Source organism: Macaca nemestrina, chromosome 7 (genome assembly GCF_043159975.1).
Source record: "Macaca nemestrina isolate mMacNem1 chromosome 7, mMacNem.hap1, whole genome shotgun sequence".
NCBI lineage: Eukaryota > Metazoa > Chordata > Mammalia > Primates > Cercopithecidae > Macaca > Macaca nemestrina.
The window spans coordinates 162,522,125-162,543,988 of NC_092131.1; the positions used below are offsets into that span (position 1 = coordinate 162,522,125).

Below are 21,864 nucleotides of genomic sequence, written 5' to 3' on the forward strand. Positions count from 1 at the left end.
CATAATAAGGCTTTGATGAGGATGTTTGGTAAGGATGACACTCAGCGGGCTCTTTCTAAATCCTAGGGAATTGTCTACACATTATAAGTAATTTCACATAAGCCAAGTTTGAAAGTGTGTTTTAGGTATCTAATGTCATAGAAGGACTTCCTTCATTTTCTCCTTGACTAGGTTTATATAGTAGAGTGAAGAGAATGCTCCTGATTCTGGATAAAGATGGATAAAGTACTATATCTGGATGCCTGAAATGCCTAGTGACTAAAAGTAGAATTTGCTAATATATAATTCTAATCCTATTTCTTGACATATATATTAACCTTAGGATCAGTCACCTGAATTTTGAATTCCAAAAAATTACTAAGAATATATTCCCAGACAATTTCTTATTATCCTCATGCTCATAGTGACACTTGCTGCTATAAAAACTAGTTTTAATATAGGTAAGTTAAATATAATTTTAAACAATATTTTTTAAACATGGCACAAAATTGTTTTACATACTAGTATTTATTAGTCGTATTAGAAGCTTTACGTAATAGTGGAGAATTAACTATACTAGTTTCAATAATAGCTTTTTATTTCAGTACTTTACATATGCAGAATATTTAGTTATTTTTTACTGTGTACTTTCAGAGTAGGCCAATAGCGTTATTTTACTTTGCTGAAGTAGAAATTAAAGTCATTGAAATTCATGATTAAGTTTTCTTATGGGAACTTCTTGTTCTCAGATAATTCATCCCCCTGTAAAGGAGGATTAGTCTTTTCCTAGATAATCCACATGTAAACCATGGAAGACAGATTTTTTGGGAAGTAGACACTTTTTTTTTCAGTGTGTTTCACTATATTTTAATCTTATTCCTTTTTGAGATTGATGCAACTCAAATGTCATGCTATTCAGCTGAAGTCTTGTAGAACATGGCTGTCTACTTTCATCTGGTTTTTTAAAATTTACTTCCTGAGAATATTGCTGGAAGAAAAAAATGTTTTTAAATATTTACAGTCTTGGTTGAAACACTCATCCCTGGTAACCTTTACAAGCAGAGATTAAATATGTATGATCAAATCATTCTCCCCAAATGCACCGCCTCTGGAATGCCCCTGGCCTCTGCCTAGACCTGTAGCTTTGAAGCAACGACACATCTCAGGATGCACCACCCTTCATCCTTCCTTTTCTGCCTTCAGCAGTATTGTCCACTGAGAGTTGTGGACAGACAAGGGAGGGCTGAATCCCCAGGGGTAGGGGTAGTCTGCCTTGTATGCCAATTTTTTCCCCAGTTAAGGAATTGGGTGGTGGTGGGGTTCATGCTGAGGGATGGGTGGGGTCAGAGAAACACCACCCAAAGATTTTGCCAGGATTATGACATTTCCCCTACAGTTTTGGATACTTTACACAGAATTATTTTTCTATTTTTATGTGTTGTATAAGGGGTTACTTGCATTTATATTGTATAACTGGATGCCTCCCAAAAATATATGTGTTTACTCAGTCAATTGACTATGTAAACTTTTGGTTTATTTCATCAGTTACAGTCCACATCGCGTCTCTCTGAAGAACAGTTAAAGTGTCTTCTGGATGAATGCATAGTTAAACAAAAATCCATCATTAAACTTTCTTCAGAAAGAGAAAATGAAGACATTGAGGATGTAATACCTATGTTCCCCCAGCTTTCCAGGTCCATCATCTCTAAATTACTAAATGAATCAGGAACAAAGGTCCAGAAAACTGAGGCAGAAGATGCAGATATGCTTGAGAGTGCAGAACGTGAGGCTTCTAAAGGCTACTATCTCACTAAAGCTTTGACTGGACATCGCATGTCAGAAGCTCTTGTCACTGAAGTAGAGAATATGAAATGCCTTCAATTTTCCAAGAATGATATTATTAGTGACACAAAAGACTATTTTATGTCAAAGACTCTTGGCATTGGGAGACTGAAAAGGCCCTCCTTCTTGGATGATCCACTGTATGGTATCACTGTGAGCCTTTCATCAGAAGACCAACATCTGAAACTCAATTCTCCAGAGAAAACAAAAGCAGGTGAGGCTTGGTGAACATGTGTTTTGCTAAATAAGTCTCAAAAGCACCTCAATATAAAGGTATTATTGTTTAAATTAGAGCAGGATAAGAAGGTATGTCTAAGTCACAGGTAGCATCAGTAAGAGCATGCAAACATAAAACCTATTTCCCAATGGTCTTATGAAATCATATAATTTTCATATAAGGGGTAAGGAAAGGATCCAGTTTCAGCTTTCTACTTATGGCTAGCCAATTTTCCCAGCACCGTTTATTAAATAGGGAATCCTTTCCCCATTTCTTGTTTTTGTCAGGTTTGTCAAAGATCAGATGGCTGTGGATGTGTAGTATTATTTCTGAGGGCTCTGTTCTGTTCCATTGGTCTATATCTCTGTTTTGGTACCAGTACCATGCTGTTTTGGTTACTGTAGCCTTGTAGTATAGTTTAAAGTCAGGTAGCGTGATGCCTCCAGCTTTGTTCTTTTGGCTTAGGATTGTCTTGGCAATGTGGGGTCTTTTTTGGTTCCATATGAACTTTAAAGCAGTTTTTTCCAATTCTGTGAAGAAAGTCATTGGTAGCTTAATGGGGGTGGCATTGAATCTATAAATTACCTTGGGCAGTATGGCCATTTTCACAATATTGATTCTTCCTATCCATGAGCATGGTATGTTCTTCCATTTGTTTGTGTCCTCTTTTATTTCACTGAGCAGTGGTTTGTAGTTCTCCTTGAAGAGGTCCTTTACATCCCTTGTAAGTTGGATTCCTAGGTATTTGATTATCTTTGAAGCAATTGTGAATGGAAGTTCATTCTTGATTTGGCTCTCTGTTTGTCTGTTACTGGTGTATAAGAATGCTTGTGATTTTTGCACATTGATTTTATATCCTGAGACTTTGCTGAAGTTTCTTATCAGCTTAAGGAGATTTTGGGCAGAGACGATGGGGTTTTCTAAACATACAATCATGTCATCTGCAAACAGGGACAATTTGACTTCTTCTTTTCCTAATTGAATACCCTTTATTTCTTTCTCTTGCCTGATTGCCCTAGCCAGAACTTCCAAACTATGTTGAATAGGAATGGTGAGAGAAGACATCCCTGCCTTGTGCCAGTTTTCAAAGGGAATGCTTCCAATTTTTGCCCATTCAGTATGATATTGGCTGTGGGTTTGTCATAAATAGCTCTTATTATTTTGAGATACGTTCCATCAATACCGAATTTATTGAGCGTTTTTAGCATGAAGGGCTGTTGAATTTTGTCAAAGGCCTTTTCTGCATCTATTGACATAATCATGTGGTTTTTGTTTTTGGTTCTGTTTATATGCTGGATTACGTTTATTGATTTGCATATGTTGAACCAGCCTTGCATCCCAGGGATGAAGCCTACTTGATCATGGTGGATAAGCTTTTTGATGTGCTGCTGGATTTGGTTTGCCAGTATTTTATTGAGGATTTTTGCATCGATGTTCATCAGGGATATTGGTCTAAAATGCTCTTTTTTTGTGTGTGTGTCTCTACCAGGCTTTGGTATCAGGATGATGTTGGCCTCATAAAATGAGTTAGGGAGGATTCCCTCTTTTTCTATTGATTGGAAGAGAGTCAGAAGGAATGGTATCAGCTCCTCCTTGTACCTCTGGTAGAATTTGGCTGTGAATCCGTCTGGTCCTGGACTTTTTTTGGTTGGTAGGCTATTAAATATTGCCTCAATTTCAGAGCCTGCTGTTGGTCTATTCAGGGATTCAACTTCTTCCTGGTTTAGTCTTGGGAGAGTGTAAGTGTCCAGGAAATTATCCATTTCTTCTAGGTTTTCTAGTTTATTTGCGTAGAGGTGTTTATAGTATTCTCTGATGGTAGTTTGTATTTCTGTGGGGTCGGTGGTGATATCCCCTTTATCATTTTTTATTGTATCTATTTGATTCTTCTCTCTTTTCTTCTTTATTAGTCTTGCTAGCAGTCTGTCAATTTTGTTGGTCTTTTCAAAAAATCAGCTCCTAGATTCATTGATATTTTGGAGGGTTTTTTGTCTCTCTCCTTCAGTTCTGCTCTGATCTTAGTTATTTCTTGCCTTCTGCTAGCTTTTGAATGTGTTTGCTCTTGCTTTTAAGCTCTTGCTCTTCTCTAGTTCTTTTAATTGTGATGTTAGGGTGTCCATTTTAGATCTTTCCTGCTTTCTGTTGTGGGCATTTAGTGCTATAAATTTTCCTCTACACACTGCTTTAAATGTGTCCCAGAGATTCTGGTATGTCATATCCTTGTTCTCATTGGTTTCAAAGAACATCTTTATTTCTGCCTTCATTTCATTATGTACCCAGTAGTCATTCAGGAGCAGGTTATTCAGTTTCCATGTAGTTGAGCGGTTTTGATTGAGTTTCTTAGTCCTAAATTCTAGTTTGATTGCACTGTGGTCTGAGAGACAGTTTGTTATAATTTCTGTACTTTTACATTTGCTGAGGAGTGCTTTACTTCCAACTATGTGGTCAATTTTGGAATAAGTGCGATGTGGTGCTGAGAAGAATGTATATTCTGTTGATTTGCGGTAGAGAGTTCTGTAGATATCTATTAGGTCTGCTTGGTGCAGAGTTGAGTTCAATTCCTGGATATCCTTGTTAACTTTCTGTCTCGTTGATCTGTCTAATGTTGACAGTGGGGTGTTAAAGTCTGCCATTATTATTGTATGGGAGTCTAAGTTTCTTTGTAAGTCTCTAAGGACTTGCTTTATGAATCTGGGTGTTCCTGTATTGGGTGCATATATATTTAGGATAGTTAGCTCTTCCTGATGAATTGATCCCTTCACCATTATGTAATGGCCTTCTTTGTCTCTTTTGATCTTTGATGGTTTAAAGTCTGTTTTATCAGAGACTAGGATTGCAACCCCTGCTTTTTTTTTGTTTTCCATTTGCTTGGTAGATCTTCCTCCATCCCTTTATTTTGAGCCTATGCGTGTCTCTGCATGTGAGATGGGTCTCCTGAATACAGTAAACTGATGGGTCTTGACTCTTTATCCAATTTGCCAGTCTGTGTCTTTTAATTGGACCATTTAGTCCATTTACATTTAAGGTTAATATTGTTATGTGTGAACTTGATCCTGTCATTATGATATTAGCTGTTTATTTTGCTTGTTAGTTGATGCAGTTTCTTCCTAGCATCGATGGTCTTTACATTTTGGCATGTTTTTGCAATGGGTGGTACCAGTTGTTTCTTTCCATGTTTAGTGCTTCCTTTAGGATCTCTTGTAGGGCAGGCATGGTGGTGACAAAATCTCTAAGCATTTGCTTGTCTGTAAAGGATTTTATTTCTCCATCACTTATGAAACTTAGTTTGGCTGGATATGAAATTCTGGATTGAAAATTCTTTTCTTTAATAATGTTGAATATTGGCCCCCACTCTCTTCTGGCTTGTAGAGTTTCTGCTGAGAGATCTGCTGTTAGTCTGATGGGCTTCCCTTTGTGGGTAACCCGACCTTTCTCTCTGGCTGCCCTTAACATTTTTTCCCTCATTTCAACTTTGGTGAATCTGACAATTATGTGTCTTGGAGTTGCTCTTCTCGAGGAGTATCCTTGTGGCATTCTCTGTATTTCCTGAATTTGAATGTTGGCCTGCCTTACTAGGTTGGGGAAGTTCTCCTGGATGATATCCTGCAGAGTGTTTTCCAACTTGGTTCCATTTTCTCCGTCTCTTTCAGGCTCACCAATCAGACGTAGATTTGGTCTTTTCACATAATTCCATATTTCTTGGAGGCTTTGTTCATTTCTTTTTACTCTTTTTTCTCTACACTTCTCTCTCTTGGTTCATTTCATTCATTTGATCTTCAATCACTGATACTCTTTCTTCCAGTTGATCGAGTCGGTTACTGAACCTTGTGCATTTGTCACATAGTTCTTGTGTCATGGTTTTCGTCTTTATCAGTTCTTTTATGGTCTTCTCTGCATTGATTATTCTAGTTATCCATTCATCCATTCTTTTTTCAAGGTTTTTAGTTTCTTTGCACTGGGTACGTAGTTACTCCTTTAGCTCTGAGAAAGTTGATTGACTGAAGCCTTCTTCTCTTAACTCATCAAAGTCATTGTCCATCCAGCTTTGTTCCGTTGCTGGAGATGAGCTGCGTTCCTTTGGAGGGGGAGATGCGCTCTAATTTTTTGAATTTCCAGCTTTTCTGCACTGCTTTTTCCTCATCTTTGTGGTTTTATCTGCCTTTGGTCTTTGATGATGGTGACGTACTGATTGGGTTTTGGTGTGGGTGTCCTTTCTGTTTGTTAGTTTTCCTTCTAACAGACCCTCAGCTGCAGAGTTTGATTGAGGTCCACTCCAGACCCTGTTTGCCTGGGTATCAGCAGCGGAGGCTGCAGAAGATAGAATATTGCTGAACAGCAAGTGTTGCTGTCTGATTCTTGCTCTGGAAGCTTTGTCTCAGAGGTGTACCCAGCTGTGTGAATTATGAGGTGTCGGTCTGCACCTAGTGGGGGGTATCACCCAGTTAGGATACTCAGGGATCAAGGACCCACTTGAGCAGGCAGTCTGTCCATTCTCAGATCTCAACATCCGTGCTGGGAGACCCACTGCTCTCTTCAAAGCTGTCAGACAGGGACATTTACATCTGCAGAGGTATCTGCTGCTTTTTGTTTAGCTATGCCCTGTCCCCAGAGGTGGAGTCTACAGAGGCAGGCAGGCCTCTTTGAGCTGCGGTGGGCTCCACCCAATTCGAGCTTCCTGGTGGCTTTGTTTACGTACTTAAGTCTCAGCAATGGTGGGCGCCCCTCCCCCAGCCTTGCTGCGGCCTTGCAGTTAGATCTCAGACTGCTGTGCTAGCAATGAGGGAGGCTCCGTGGGCGTGGGACCCTCCGGGCTAGGTGTGGGATATAATCTCCTGTTGTGCCGTTTGCTAAGACCCTTGGTAAAGCAGAGTATTAGGGTGGGAGTTACCCGATTTTCCAGGTGTTGTGTGTCTCATTTTCCCTTGGCTAGGAAAAGGAATTCCCTTCCCCGTTGTGCTTCCCAGGTGAGGCAATGCCTTGCCCTGCTTCAGCTCTCGCTGGTCGGGCTGCACCCACTGACCAGCACGGACTGTCCGACACGCCCCAGTGAGATGAACCTTGTACAGAAGAAATCACCTGTCTTCTGTGTTGCTCACGCTGGGAGCTGGAGGCTGGAGCTCTTCCTATTTGGCCATCTTGGGCGCCTCCCCGACATAAAAGAATTTAAATGTATAACCAGTTTTCGAATAAAATACTGAAAATATGGTTCACATTTATTCTTTACATTACCAATGAAAGTAGGTAATTTTGCTTAAGAATTATGTAAGTCGCATATTCTATATAAAGATTTGAGTTTTTTGTTTCTTACATGAAATTTCACAAGCTGTAATTAAAAAAAATTTTTTTTAAATTGGCATCATAATTATATAAATTTTGGGGGTAAAGTGTGATGATTTGATGTATGTAAACAATGTGAGATGAGTAAATCAAGCTAATTTACATATCTATCACCTCACTTACCATTTTTTTGTGGTAAAACACTTGAAATTTACTCTTATTTTGAAACATAATATGTGATTAGTGACTGTAGTTGCCCTACTGTGCAATTCATCTCAAAATTTATTCTTCCTAAGTGAAACTTGGTACCCCTTAGCCAACAACTCTCTGTTCCCTTTTTCCCCGTCTTCATCCCCTAGCCACTGGTAACTTCCATTCTGCTCTCCACTTCCATGAGTTTGACTTTTTAAGATTCTGCATATAAGTTAGATCATGCAGTGTTTGTCTTTCTGTGCTTGGTTTCCACTTAGCATAATGTTTTCCAGGCTCATCATTGTTGTCAGGAATTAAAGAATCTGTCTTTTTTTTTCCGTAAGGCTAAATATTATTCCATTGTGTTTATATACCACATTTTCTTTATCCATTCATCCATTCATGGACACTTAGGTTGATTCCATGTCTTGGCTATTGTGAGTAATGCTGCAGTGAATATGGAAGTGCAGGTATCTCTCTGACATATTGATTTCAGTTCCTTTGGACATATACCCAGCAGTGGAATTACTAGATCATATGATAGTCCTATTTTTAGTTTTTTGAGGAGCCTCCAACAGTTTTCCAATAATGGCTATACTGATTACATTTCTGCCAGCAGTGTCAGGGTTCCTTTTTGTCCACAGCTTTGCCAAAACTTATCTTTCATCTTTTTTTTTTTTTTTTGAGACGGAGTCTCTCTCTGTCACCCAGGCTGGAGTGCAGTGTGTGATGGCACAACCTTGGCTCACTGCAAGCTCCACCTCCTCGGTTTGAGCAATTCTCCTGCCTCAGCCTCCTGAGTAGCTGGGATTACAGGCACGTGCCACCACGCCCAGCAAATTTTTGTATTTTTAGTAGAGATGGGGTCTCACCACGTTGGCCAATCTTGTCTGGAACCCCTGACCTCAAATGATCCACTTGCCTTGGCCTCACAAAGTACTGGGATTACAGGCATAAGCCACCACGCTCGGCCTCTTTCATCTTTTGATAATAGCTGTTCTAACAGGTGTGAGGTAGCATCTCATTTTGGTTTTAATTTACATTTTCTTAATGATTGGTGATGTTAAGTATTTTTTCATGAACCTGTTTGCCATTTTTATGTCTTCTTTTAGGAAATGTCTGTTCAGGTCTTTTGCCTATTTTTTAAATTGTGTGTGTGTTTTTTTTTTTTTTTTGCTATTGAGTTGAGTTCCTTATATAGTTTGGATATTAACCCCTTATCAGATGTGCAGTTTGAAAATTTTCTCCTACTTCACACATTGTCTCTTTACTTTGTTCATTGATATAATCCCATTTGTCTATTTTTGCCTGTATCTTCAAGGTCATATTAAAAAAAAATCACTACTTGGACCAATATCATGGAGCATTTCCCCTGTGTTTTATTCTAGTAGTTTTATAGTTTTGGGTCTTATATTTGGGTCTTATATTTATATCTTTAATTCATTTTGATTTGATTTTTATACATGGAGTGAGATAAGGATCAAATTATATTATTCTGCGTATGGATATTCAGTTTTCCCAACACCTTTCCCCATTATGCGTTCTTGGCATCTTTGTCAAAAGTCAATTGACCATAAATGCATGAGTTTATTTCTGGGCTTTCTGTCTTGTTCTTTTGACTGAAGTATCTGTTTTTATGCCAGTACCATGTTGTTGCAATTATAATTGTGTTATACTTTGAAATATATATTATATATTTAAAAATATATATTTTAAAATATATATTTTAATATATATTATATATATTTAAAAAAATATATATAAATAAATATATATTTCAAAGTATATATTTCAGCTGGAGGGTGTGTGATACCTCCAGCTTTGTTCTTTTTGCTCAAGATTGCTTTGGCTATTCAGGGTCTATTGTGGTTCCATGCAGATTTAAGGATTGTTTTTTTCTATGAAAATGACATTGGAATTTTGATAGGTATTGCATTAAATCTATAGATGACTTTGGATAGTGTGAACATTTTAACTGTTAATTCTTTCAATTCATGAATATGGTACATCATTTTTTTTTTGAGACAGAGTCTCACCCTGTCACCCAGTCTGGAGTGCAATGGCATGATCTTGGCTCACTGCAACCTCCACCTCCCAGGTTCAAGCAATTCTCCTGCCTCAGCTTCCTGAGCAGCCAAAATTACGGGCGTGCGTCACCATGCTTGGCTATTTTTTTTCTATCTTTAGTAGAAATGGTGTTTCACCATGTTGGCTAGGCTGGGAACATGGAACATCTTTTAATTGATTTGCATTTTCTTTACTTTCATCAGTGTTCTATAGTTGTCAATATATAGTTCTTTCAACTCCTTGGTTAAATTTACTCCTAAGTATTTCTTTTTTATTAGAGACAATTGTTAATGGGATTGTTTTCTTAATTTCCTATTTGGATAGTTTGTTCTTAATGTATAGAAATGCTCTTGATTTTTGTATGTTGATTTTATTTCCTATTAGGATGCCTTTTGTTTGTTTTTCTTGCCTAACTCTGGCCAGGACATTAAGCACTATGTTGCAAAAAAAGTGGTCGGAGTGGGCATCCTTGTGGAGAAGCTTTCCACTTTTCACTGTTGAGTATGATGTTAGTTACAGATTTATCTTACATGGCCTTTATTATGTTGAGGTACATTACCTCTGTACCTAATCTGTTGAGAATTTTTATCATGAAATGGTGTTGAATTTTGTCAAATGCTTTTTCTGCATCTATTGAGATTATCATATGGTTTTTATTCATTTTATTAATGTGGTATATCCCACTTATTAATTTGCATATGTTGAACCATCCTTGCATACTAGGGATAAAGCCCACTTGATCATGTGAGTGATTCTTTTAATTGCTTTTGAATTCGGTTTGCTAGTATTTTGTTGAGGATTTCCACATCTGTGTTTATCAGGGATATTGGGTGTAATTTTTTAATTTTTCTTGTAGTATTCTTGTCTGGCTTTGGTATTAGGGTAATGCTGGCCTTGTAAAATGAGTTCAGAAGGCTTTCTTCCACTTCAATTTTTTGGAAGAGTTTGAGAAGCACTGGTATTAGTTCTTCTTTAAATGTTTCGTAGAATTCAGTAGTGAAGCCATCTGGCCCTGGGCCTTTTTTTGATAGGAGGCTTTTTGTTACTGAGTCAACCTCCTTGCTCATTAGTGGTCTGTTCAGATTTTCTACTTCTTTATGATTCAGTCTTGATAGGATATATGTGTCTAGGAATCTGTTCACTTCTAGGTTATCCAATATAATATCTAGGTTATTATATGTTGGCATATAATTTTACATAGTTGTTTCTAATTACCCTTTGTATTTATTTGCTATCAGTTGTAATGTCTCCTCTTTCATTTCATTTTTGTTTTGTTTTAAATAAGCAGAAGTTTTTAGCTTTAAGACTTTAAAAAGTAGTTGTTATTGCTTTCTAATAGCACAACAAATGTAAATTTGTTGAGGGATATTTGAAACATACAGAAAAGTGTAGAAGATAAAATCATTGTCCAGACCTATTCACTGCTAATATTAACATTCATCTTTTTTCTAGTTGTATATTTTAAATTGTCTTCATATTCTTCTTACAGTATATTCTTCTATTTTTTTCTTTTATATTTTGAACATTTTGTTACTAAATATTCTTCTAAATCATTCATTATAATGGCTGCAAGTGTATCCTATTTATGTATCATAATTTAAGCATTTCTTTATTTTTGGTCATTTATATTAATACTTTTTGTATAAGCTAAAACTATCATGAGACAAAAGTATGGTCATAATCATTATCTTCCCATTACGTGATGATATGATGAGTTCAGAGGATTTTATTTATTTGAGTTTTCTTTCTTTCTTTTCCTAGTTAGTCTAGCTAAGGGTTTGTCAATTTTGTTTATCTTTTCAAAAAGCAAACTCTTAGTTTTGTTGATTTTTTTTCTATTGTTTCTAGTCTCTATTTCATTTGTTTTGGCTCTAATATTTGTTATTTTCTTTCTTCTGCTAACTTTGGACTTAGTTGGTTCTTTTTCTAGTTTTTTGAGGTTTAACATTAGATTGTTTATTTGAGATTTTTTCTTTTTTGATAACAGGCATTTATTGTTATGTATTTCCCACTTAGAACTGCTTTTGTCAGCATCCCATTAGTTTTGATATGTTGTGTTTCCATTTTTGTTTGTCTCAAAATATAGTTTGATATCCTTTTTTTCCCCTCTGACCTATTGTTTGTTTAGGAGCATGCTGTTTAATTTCCACATATTTGTGAATTTTCCAAGATTTCTTGTTGTTGATTTCTAGTTTTATGCCATTGTGATCAGAAAAAATACTTGATATGATTAAAATCCTCTTAAATTTGTTAAGACTTGTTTTGTGGCCAATCCTGGAGAATGTCCCATGTGTGCTTGAGAGGAATGTGTATTTTCTTGCTGTAGGATGTGAAGTTTTGTATATGACTGTGAGGTTCATTTGATTTAAAGTATAATTCAAGTTCAATGTTTTCTTGTTGATTTTCTATCTAGATGATCTGTTCATCATTGAAAGTGGGGTATTGAGGTCCTCCACTCATATACTATTGCAGTCTCTCTCTCAGATCATGTAACAATTGCTTTTTATATTTAGGTGTTCCAATGTTGGATGTGTATATGTTTACAATTATGTCCTCTTAATGAAATGACCCCTTTATCATTATATAGTGACCTTCTTTGTCTCTTTGTGTAGCTTTTGACTTAAAGTCTATTTTGTCTGATATAAGTATAGCTACCCTTGCTCTCTTTTGGTTTCCATTTGCATGGAATAAATTTTCTATCCCTTCACTTTGTCTATGTATTTCCTTACTAGTAAAGTGAGTCTCTCATAGATAGCATATAGTTGGCCTTTTATTTTATTTTTTAAAAACTCATTCAGCCACCCTACGTGTTTTGACTGGCGACTTTAATCCATTTACATTCAAGGTAATTGCTGATAAGTAAGGACTTGCTACTGCCATTTTGTAATTTGTTTCTGTTTGTTTTGTAGATATGTTTTTTCTTCCTCTGTTGCTACTTTCCTTTGTGGTTTGATAATTTTCTGTGGTGGTATGCTTTGAATCTTTTCCTTTTATTTTTTGTGCAACTATTATAGGTTTTTGTTTGTGTTTACCATCAGGTTTACATAAAACATCTTGTACTGGCTGGGCATGGTTGTACGTACCTGTAGCCCCATCTACTTGGAAGCGTGAAGTGGGAGAATCACTTTGGCCCAGGAGTTTGAGTCCTGTCTGGGCAATATAGCAAGACTCCATCTCTTTAAAAAATAATAATAATAAAAAAAAGACCAAAAATATTATTATAACAGGCTGTTTTAAGGTGATAACAACTTAACTTTTATTGCATATAAAATCTCAATACTTTAACTTCCTCCCCCCAAATTTTACATCTTTTTGTAATTTGGATTCCTTTAACGATTTATTATAGCTGCATTTGTTTTTAATAGTTTTGTTTTTTAACTCTCATAATATAGAGAAAATTCCTTTACACATCATCCTTACAGTATTATTCTGAATATGACTATGTCTTACTTATACCATTTAGTGCTTTTTGCTTTTATAAGTTTTATGTATCAATTAGGAGCCTTTTATTTCAGCTTAGCTCCCTTTAGCATTTCCTGTAAGGCAGGCCTAGTGGTGATAAACTTCCTTAGTTTTTGTTTGGGAAAGTTTTTATTTATCCCTTATTTCTGAGGAATAGCTTTGCTGAGTGACATATTCTTGGTTGCTAGTTTTGTTTTCCTTCTGCACTTTGACTATATTATCCCACTCTTTTATGGCTTGCAGGGATTCTGCTGAGAAATCTACTGATTGCTGTTTTGGGACTCCCTTGAATGTGATACATTTCTGATCTCTTACCACTTTCAGGATTTTTGTCTTTGTTTTGTTATTTTAATTTAATTTAATTTTATTTTGAGGCAGAGTCTTGTTTTGTCACCCAGACTGGAGTGCAGTGGCATGATCTCGGTTCACTGCAGCCTCTTGGGTTCAAGCGATTCTCCTGCCTCAGCCTCCTGGGTAGCTGAGACTACAAGTGTGCGCCACCATGACAGCAAATTTTTGTATTTTTAGTAGAGATGGGGTTTCAGCATATTGGCCAGGCTGGTCTTGAACTCCTGACCTCGTGATCTGCTTGCCTCAGCCTCCCAAAGTGCTGGGATTACAGGTGTGAACCACTGCGCCCAGCCATCTTTGTTTTTCAGTAGTTTGATTATAATTTGTCTTGGTGCACCCATCTTTGGCTTGAATTTAATTGGAGATCTCTGAGCTTTCTATACCTGAATGTTGTCATATTTCTACAAATTTTGGAAACTTTCAGCCGTATTTTCTTAAATATATTTTCTGGGCCTTTTTCTTCATCATATCTTTCTTAGAATTATATTAGAAGAAAGTTAGTTCTCTTGATGGTGTCCCATAATTTATGTAGGCTTTCTTCATTCTTTTTTCATAGATCTCCATGTTCTTCAGGGTCCATTATTGGAGCTTTATTAGTTTCTTTTTGTTGTGTCACATTTCCCTGATTCTTTCTAAACCTTGATGTCTACACATTTGAAGAAATGGCCACCTTTTTTGGTCTTGAAGGTTTTCTTTCACAGTGGTAGAGCTTCACTAGTTAGTTTAGCATTTGATTATGGATGGGCTAGCTGGTAGCAACCCCAGACAGGTAGACCTTGCTGTTGGTTGCTGTTGGGCCAGCCTGCTGCCTGTGCTTTGAGGTCGAGTGGTACTTCTGGCTGTGCTCTGTGGTCTGATAAGACAGATCACTAGCTGGACTCCACAGTTAGGTGGAGCTACTAACTGGGCTCTGTGATAGCCTCTGATTGCACAGGGTTGCATGTTGTTTTCCCTGGCTGGGAAGTACTGCTGTTTTTAATCTATAGCTGGGCAGGGCTGTGTGCTGGGCTCAGAGACTGGGCGAGGTTTCTGTGGTTCTGCTCAGCCATTCAGGATGGGCCAGGCTATGATCTAGAGAAATGCATGGCACTTAAGCACTCAGTGCTTAAGCAAAGCACTGAGTTTTTGTGGGGTCACCATGCAGCTGCTGGGGTTGGGTGGGGCCAGGTAATTTCCTCCACAGATATTCATTCATTGGCCTGCACTTGCCTCCCAGCCTGGGAAGCCTTAAGCAGAACATGAAGGCTTGGTAGGGTTAGGCTAGTTGGCTGCTGGGGTTGGGTGGGGCCAGTTGCTACCCTCCTTAGGTAATCACTGACCTGCCCTTGCTGCCTGGCCTGGGGAAGGCTTGAGGAGCACCAGAGCTAGGTGGGGAAGCTGGCTAGGGAATGAAGCCTGGCAGATCAGTTGACTGTACTTCCTGCAGGACAATGCTAATGCTGTTGGCTAGTTTCTCTGGTGGAGTGCCTCCATTGGCTAGAATGCAGAGCCACTGCCAAGATCCATGTGCTTGCTTCTGTGAGTCTCACTTTTGTTCTTTATTTCTGGCTGATCCTAGGTGGTCTAGCCCTGCCTGCACTCCCCGTGTTTCCTGGGAGATAATAATGAGTGGGCTTCCTGCTCAGTGTCCCAGAGTGTTGGGGAAGCTGAATGTTTGCCTCTAACTCTCTTTTCCCACTGTAGAAACTGTGGGCCCAGGGGAGTCCTCTGTGTGTGGTGCTGTGCTAGCTTGAGATGTGGCAGGGTTTGGGGGAGTGGTGATGTGGTTAAAGTGAAACCATTCCTCTATTCCACTTACCCCTTGAATGAGGCTTTTTTGCAGTTATATGGTCCAAGGGGGTGTCCCAGCCTTTCAAGTTCAAGGAGTTCGGGAGTATTAATGAAGATATTCTTGTCTGTAAATAGTTAGTTGTTGGTTGGATTTTTGTTGGGGGTATGGGAGCTGAGCAACTCCCATTGTGCCATCTTGCTGACTGGAACTTCCAGCTATAATGTTTTTATCTAGCAGCAGAGTTCACTTACAAATGCAATTCAGTTAGATGGGTGTGGCTTGCTTTCTCCACACCAAAGATCTTCATTTAATAAATGAACTATGAAAACTTTGTTCTACTCTGAAATTGCAGTATATTGTCCTTCTTTTCAGGTAAAGGGTTTTTATTAGAGAGAAAGTATCTGAATCTCCTCTGACTTCTGTAATCAAACTTACTAAATGGAATGCAATGGTTTCTTGTGTATGGGATCTCATTCCCATGGAGTCCATATGTAGGGGGGTTTAGAACAGTAATTTGCTAAAATATGACTTTATTTTTATGTGAACATGAGTCACACTGATGCATATCTGTCACTGGGTAGAGCGTGACAAGATGCAATGAATTGGAACTTAATGTGACTTAATGGAAAGAAGCTATGGAGACATAGAACATGGCTCTGATTATACCAGATAATCTTAATATGCAATTATAACAATTAACCCTATGAGTATGGAGGATTAAGATGTCATAGGTGTGAATATGTGAACCATATTTTACTTTCTGTTTATTACATAATAAGCTCTAAGGAATAGATCCTACATTATTACTTTGAGCATGTTAGAATATCTGAAGTTGGAGTTTTACTAACCTCATTATTTATAATTATTAAAATAACTTGCTGATCAATTTTTTTCTAAAATACTAAATTGTACATTATGTGCTGTCTACAAAAGTGTGCATCAAAACTGAATGCTGTGTCAGTTTTCTTGACAAAAAGCCCTTTGAAGAGGTAACTAATGAGGAGTTGCTGCGTGTTCGGCTGTTACATTTCTGTTCTACCTCCTCGGCAAATAGATACACAACAGTGTGATTCTGATTAGATTTCTGGAAGCAGAGAGGAAGAAAATAAGTAAAGCCATTTATTGTTTTCTCTTTCAATAGCAAGTATTACTGATATGTAGTTGTCTTTTCCTTGATGTGCTGAGGTCTGTTCCAGCTATTTCAATTCTGCTTCTAAATGGCAGAGTCAGATAAGGCTTCAAAATAAGAACCAATCTCAGTGACCTTGAAGACCAATTTAAATGGTGGTATTAAAATAAGGATTTGCTTATCAGTTGTATTCAAAGTTTTCAGCGTGAAACACATTATCAATATTTGTGCTTTAAGCTTCATGGTAACCATTATTATTTGAATTTCTGAATACAAGCTTCAGTAAATTCAGCATTGTACTCACTAGTTACTGGGGTTTTAGGGGATCAATAAATAGCACTCTTCTCTTCCCCACTCGGGTCAGAACCGGAGAGAGAGAGAGAGATTCTGACAAATGGCGATTAAGGAGGTTTGCTTTATTGCTGATGAAATGTAGAGGATTGTCATGATCCGGGTGGGCAGCCAGACAGGCTTCTAATGCTATGCCTTTAAAATAAACGTACCCAACCAGTCACTGGCAGAGATCAGAGATGGAAAACCTCAGGTGTCATCTGTGGAAACCTGTCCATGTGAAACCAGTGGGATGGAGGAGCAAAGCATGGAGCTCTGGGGAGCAGGGTCAGGTGGGAGTTGGGTGCTGACTCCTGAGGAGCTGAGCTGAGCATACCATTTCATCCCCCAAACTTAGCTTCCCACAGACAGTGTGGAGAGTGTGAAGTGAGGCCAGGATGCTTCCAATGCAAGTTCCTCCTTACGGGAGCATGAGGAGAGTGGGGAGTAAGTGTTCTCAGGTCACACTTAACCTCAGAGACAATCCTGAATGTACTGGCACTTCCGAAGCAAAAAGCATCAGGTCTGTGGGTTAGTGTGGTATTTAATTAAATTATCTTGTACTGAGTTGCTTTCTAGGTAATCAAAGCAAAAGCCATCGGTGCTTGTATAGTATTCTCCCTTCCTACTGAGCATTTGAGCTAATTCTTAACAGAAATTCATAAAATAAAGATGAACATGGTATTAGCAAATAACAGACATAGTAAAATAGGGCAAAAAGCGATACAAAATCAGTTGTGCAGTAAAAAACAGGGGACAGAACTGCACTAATTATTTAAGAAAAACAAAGTGGAATTTCTCATAGGACCTGTTGAGTGAACAGTATTCTTGAAAAATTCTAGAAGTTAGCTGGGAGGAAGGGATAGGGAGTTACTGGTTAAAGGATACAAAATTACAGCTATATAGGAGAAATAATAAGTTCTAATATTCTATAGCACTATATGGTGACTGTAGTCAACAATAATATGTATTTTCAGATATCAACTAGAAGAGAGGATTTTGAATGTTCTTAACACAAAGAAATGATAAATGAGATGATGGGTATGCAATTTACCTGATTTGACCCCTAGACATTGTATGTATTAAAATATCACTGTGTACTGCATAGACAGGTACAATTATATGTCAGTTTAAAAGTCTGTAGTAAATGCAATATCAGTCATATAAGTTTTGTTTTCTTTTTTAAAATAATACCTCTGAATGAAAACTGGAGTGACCAACTGTCTTGGATTGCTCAGAAGTATCATGGTTTTACCACTGAATGTTCCATGTCCCAGGAAATCCTCAGTCTCTAGCAAACTGGAATGGTTGGTCACTCTAAATTGAAACTGTGAACATAAAACCAAAGAGCAAATTAGTTACTCAAAGGACCAAACTAAGGGAGTCCAAGTAAGTAGCAGAATCCCAAGCTAGAATCTAGATTAGCAGAGGGAGGGTGGCCTACCACCCACCAGTGGGGTGTGGCCTAGTGGTTAGGAACAGTGGTTCTGGGTAGGGAAGACCTGGGTTTGAATCCTTGCTCTGCTGCTAGATGGAGATCTTAGGCAAGTTACTTAATTTCTCTCTCTCTGCTCTACACCTTGATTTCCTTATCTATAATATAAGATGGCTTCATACCCTGGAGGGTTGTAATGAGGATCAAATGAGAACATTCACATAAAATCATTAGCTCTGTGACTGGACTTGGTTGGCTTACATGGCATTTAACATTGTCATGAGATTTTTCCATAAAAGCCTGGATCTCTGACATTTCTGACAAATCAGCAAGTTCTACCGCCACCCACGGGAGCTGAGTAGCAGATGCTCCCCTTAGAAGGCATGTGTATTCTCCAAGAGGACACAGCCCCCACCCAGTCCTCTCTCCTTCATGGGCTTGGTCCTTTGGAGACACTGAGTTTCCATTCCATGTTGTAAGTCTCCTCTGCTTGTAGTGCAGCCCGACCACCACTGGAAGCTTGTTAGAAATGCAGGGCCCCTAAGGGCCCACCCACAACCTGAGGCATGAGAATTTTCATTTTAATAAGATCCCTGGTGATACTTCCCGGCAATAAAGTTTGAGAAGCACTGTTACAAACCACAGAGCATTGTTCCTAACCACAGTGAGTATCAAGATCATCTGGGGAGTTTTCTGCTTCTTTGTTTTCTAGCTGTGTCCAAGGACCTATCCAGACTTGCTGAAATCAGAGTTCCTGGGTTGGAATGTCCAGGCTGCTAAATTAATGCTAGCGACAGGATTGTACTGTGAACACTTGAGAACTATAGATTCCAGTTTAGATGAAAGATAGCTAATTATGTTATCTTATTGGGATCCTCAGATTAAAAAAAAAGTTTTACTAATAATGACGACTATATAATCTGAATATATTTGAGGTTGCAATTTTGCCTATTGATTGTAACTTGCTAGATGAGGCCTGGTTGCTGGCGGATTGACTTTTGGTAAGGGTGTTGCAGTGGTTTGAAGCGGGTATGTGTTGGTGTATGTCCTTAGTCATACCACCTGAACAGTTTCAAGGGAACTAGATTGTTTCAGAAAATTTTCTTCATTATGATGTAGTCTTACCGGTTTGCAGGAGAGCAGTGAGATTCTAGAAACAGTGACCCTATTAGCTGATCTTTTTTCCATTAAAAATACTTTGGATAGCTCTTAGGGAAGTCCTTAACTCATCATTGCCTTAATAGTTTTCCGATTGTCTCAAACAGGGTGTGCCTTCAAACCTAATAGTTATTATTTCTTAAATTACTTTTCCAAGGCTACACATTGCTTCTTCAATGCCCTTAGTGACTTAACCTCCCTTTGTGTGGTCAAACCAACCCTCTTCTGGAGTTTATTTGGCCAAGATATCAGAGATGCCGTATTAGAAATTTCTAGTGTTAATACATTTTTTAATATAAAACCTTACTGTATAGTAAGTTTATATTTGATTAATTTACATTTTCAATTTACTTTCAACTAATTTTCTTTAATTCTTCTTAAGGTAGACTTTTCATATAAATATTTGCTATTGATCATTTTCTTTATCATTTTGTTTAGCAGTATGAAATGAACAAAGGCATGCTTGAGAGTTTTGATATTTAATTGTAATGTCCTTATCACTTTATCAATTATTGGAAACTTTTGATTCTGTCGCTTCATTCAGATTGGGTAAAGTAAAAAGTTACTGAAGATCCGCTATTGTGACTGTAAACTAGATCTATGGACTAGTGGTGTCAGCATCAGCTGGAAGCTTGTTGGAAATGTAGAGTCTCAGCCAGGCACTGTGGCTCACGCCTGTTATCCCAGCACTTTGGGAGGCCCAAACGGGCAGATCACCAGAGGCCGGGAGTTCGAGACCAGCCTGACCAACATGAAGAAACCCCATCTCTACTAAAAATACAAAATTAGCTGAGTGTGGTGGCGCATGCCTATAATCCCAGCTACTCGGGAGGCTGAGGCAGGAGAATCGCTTGAACTTGGGAGGTGGAGGTTGCAGTGAACTGAGATCATGCCATTGCACTCCAGCCTGGGCAACAACAACAAAAAGAAAAGTAGAGTCCCAGGCCAACTGCAGACCTACTGAAGCAGAGCCTGAATTTTAAGATACCCCAGCAGGTGATTTGTGTGCATGTTAAAGAGTGAGAAGCTCTGGACTAAATGGTTTACTACTTACTTCTACTTTAGGATGATCAAAAATAGATGGTGGCAGTGAAAATAATGTACAGAAAGTATCTTCTTTCCCGTCTGCTGAATCTCTGCTTTTTTCTTCTTAAATTTCTTTTTAATGAAGATACTGCTGTATCTACATTGTCTCATGATCTCTCCAACCATCCATATTGTCATTCTTTTGGACAACCTAAGCTTGGGGCCCTCCTTTGAGTTCTCTACTCTTTCCTCGTTAGTATTTTATTTGGAGACACATATAGCCAGTATGGAACTATCTGTACTTTGCATACTTTTGATTGTCCAGTCTCTCTACTTGCATCTGCTGGGAGCCGGTCTGTCATTTAAGCTATACTGAGTCTGTTCCTTAGCTGGCGCTGCCTCTTACCTCTGGCTGCATGTTAGAACCACCTGGTGAGATTTAAAACAGATTAGCACCTCGGTTCCATCCCAGATGAGTTAAATCAATTTCTAGAGATGGGTTCTGGCAGCGGTCGTTTAAGTCAGTTTCTGAGAACAGGGTCTGGGTGATTCTGATGGGCAGCCATGCTTTAAAACCCCAGGGCCCCATGATATTCATTCTTCATCCATCTACCATCCATTCATTCATCGATCTACCCCACAAACACTTCGTGAGTTTCTACTGTGTATTAGATGCTTTTCTAAGTTCCAAGAGTTTTTCAGCCTCAGCACTGTTAGCACTTTTAGCTGGACATTTGAAGGGCTCTCTGGTGCACTGTAGGGTATTTAATAGAATCCCTAGCTTTTACTCACTTGATGTCAGTAGTGACCTCTGCAGTTATGACAAACAAAAATCTCCCAAGAAATTGCAAAAAAAGTTCTTTGGGGGCAGAATTTCCCCCAATTGAGGACCATTGTTCTAGGTCTATTGATGGAAAATTTTATTATTCAGTCTAGGTCTATTGATGAAAAATTTTAAGTGCCTAAAGATGCTTAAAACAGATAATTACAGTAGGGTGGGACAAGCATAGTAAGAGCTTTAGAACAAAGTACATAGACAACACTACAGAGGGATGGGAGTGGCGTTTAAGCTGAGCCTCCAAGGATGAGTGGTTATATGCTGGGTGTGCAAAAAGGAGAATACTGCATAGTGAGAATAGCACTTACGAAGGTGTGGAATTATTATGAGATATTGTGATATACTTTTCATTCATCCCATCTTCCTTTACCTCGGCTGTTTAATATTTCTCCTTGTGTTGACAGTATCACTACATTTATCACTTTGCTATGAAACTGTAAGTCATCTGCCCTTAATTACAAGGTTGAGTCTTTTAATAACAGCTTTATTGAGATATAATTTATGTATTTGTATTAGTTTCCTATGGTTGTCACAACAAATTACCACGACAGAAATATATTCTGTCACAGTTTTGGGGCCGGAATTTTGAAATCAAAGTGTCACCAAGGCCACACACCACCTGGAGGTCCTAGGAGAGAACGCTGGAACACTTACGTGCTTCTTTCAGCTTCTCTTGACTATGGGCATTCCTGGCTTCGTGGACACGTCACTCCAGTCTCTGCCTCCCTCTTCACATTGCCTCCCTCCATCTGTGTGTGTTAATCTCCCTCTGTCTTTTTTGTATAACAGC

General features: G+C 38.3%; 1 protein-coding gene across 7 annotated transcripts in view; it reads left to right on the top strand.

Moving 5' to 3' along the window:
• LOC105492489 (fibrous sheath interacting protein 1) overlaps window positions 1–21,864 on the top strand; it is a 259,605-nt gene that overhangs the window by 170,681 nt on the left and 67,060 nt on the right. For 3 of the 7 annotated variants that reach the window (XM_011759694.3, XM_071067115.1, XM_071067114.1), the window contains one exon: window positions 1,525–2,035. The exons of 3 other annotated variants lie outside the window; for them this stretch is intronic. In XM_011759694.3, the coding sequence (XP_011757996.3) occupies window positions 1,525–2,035 (511 nt within the window). Of the gene's footprint in view, window positions 1–1,521; window positions 2,036–21,864 lie in introns of those variants that run through there. One more of the 7 variants, XM_071067118.1, reaches the window with a different exon arrangement.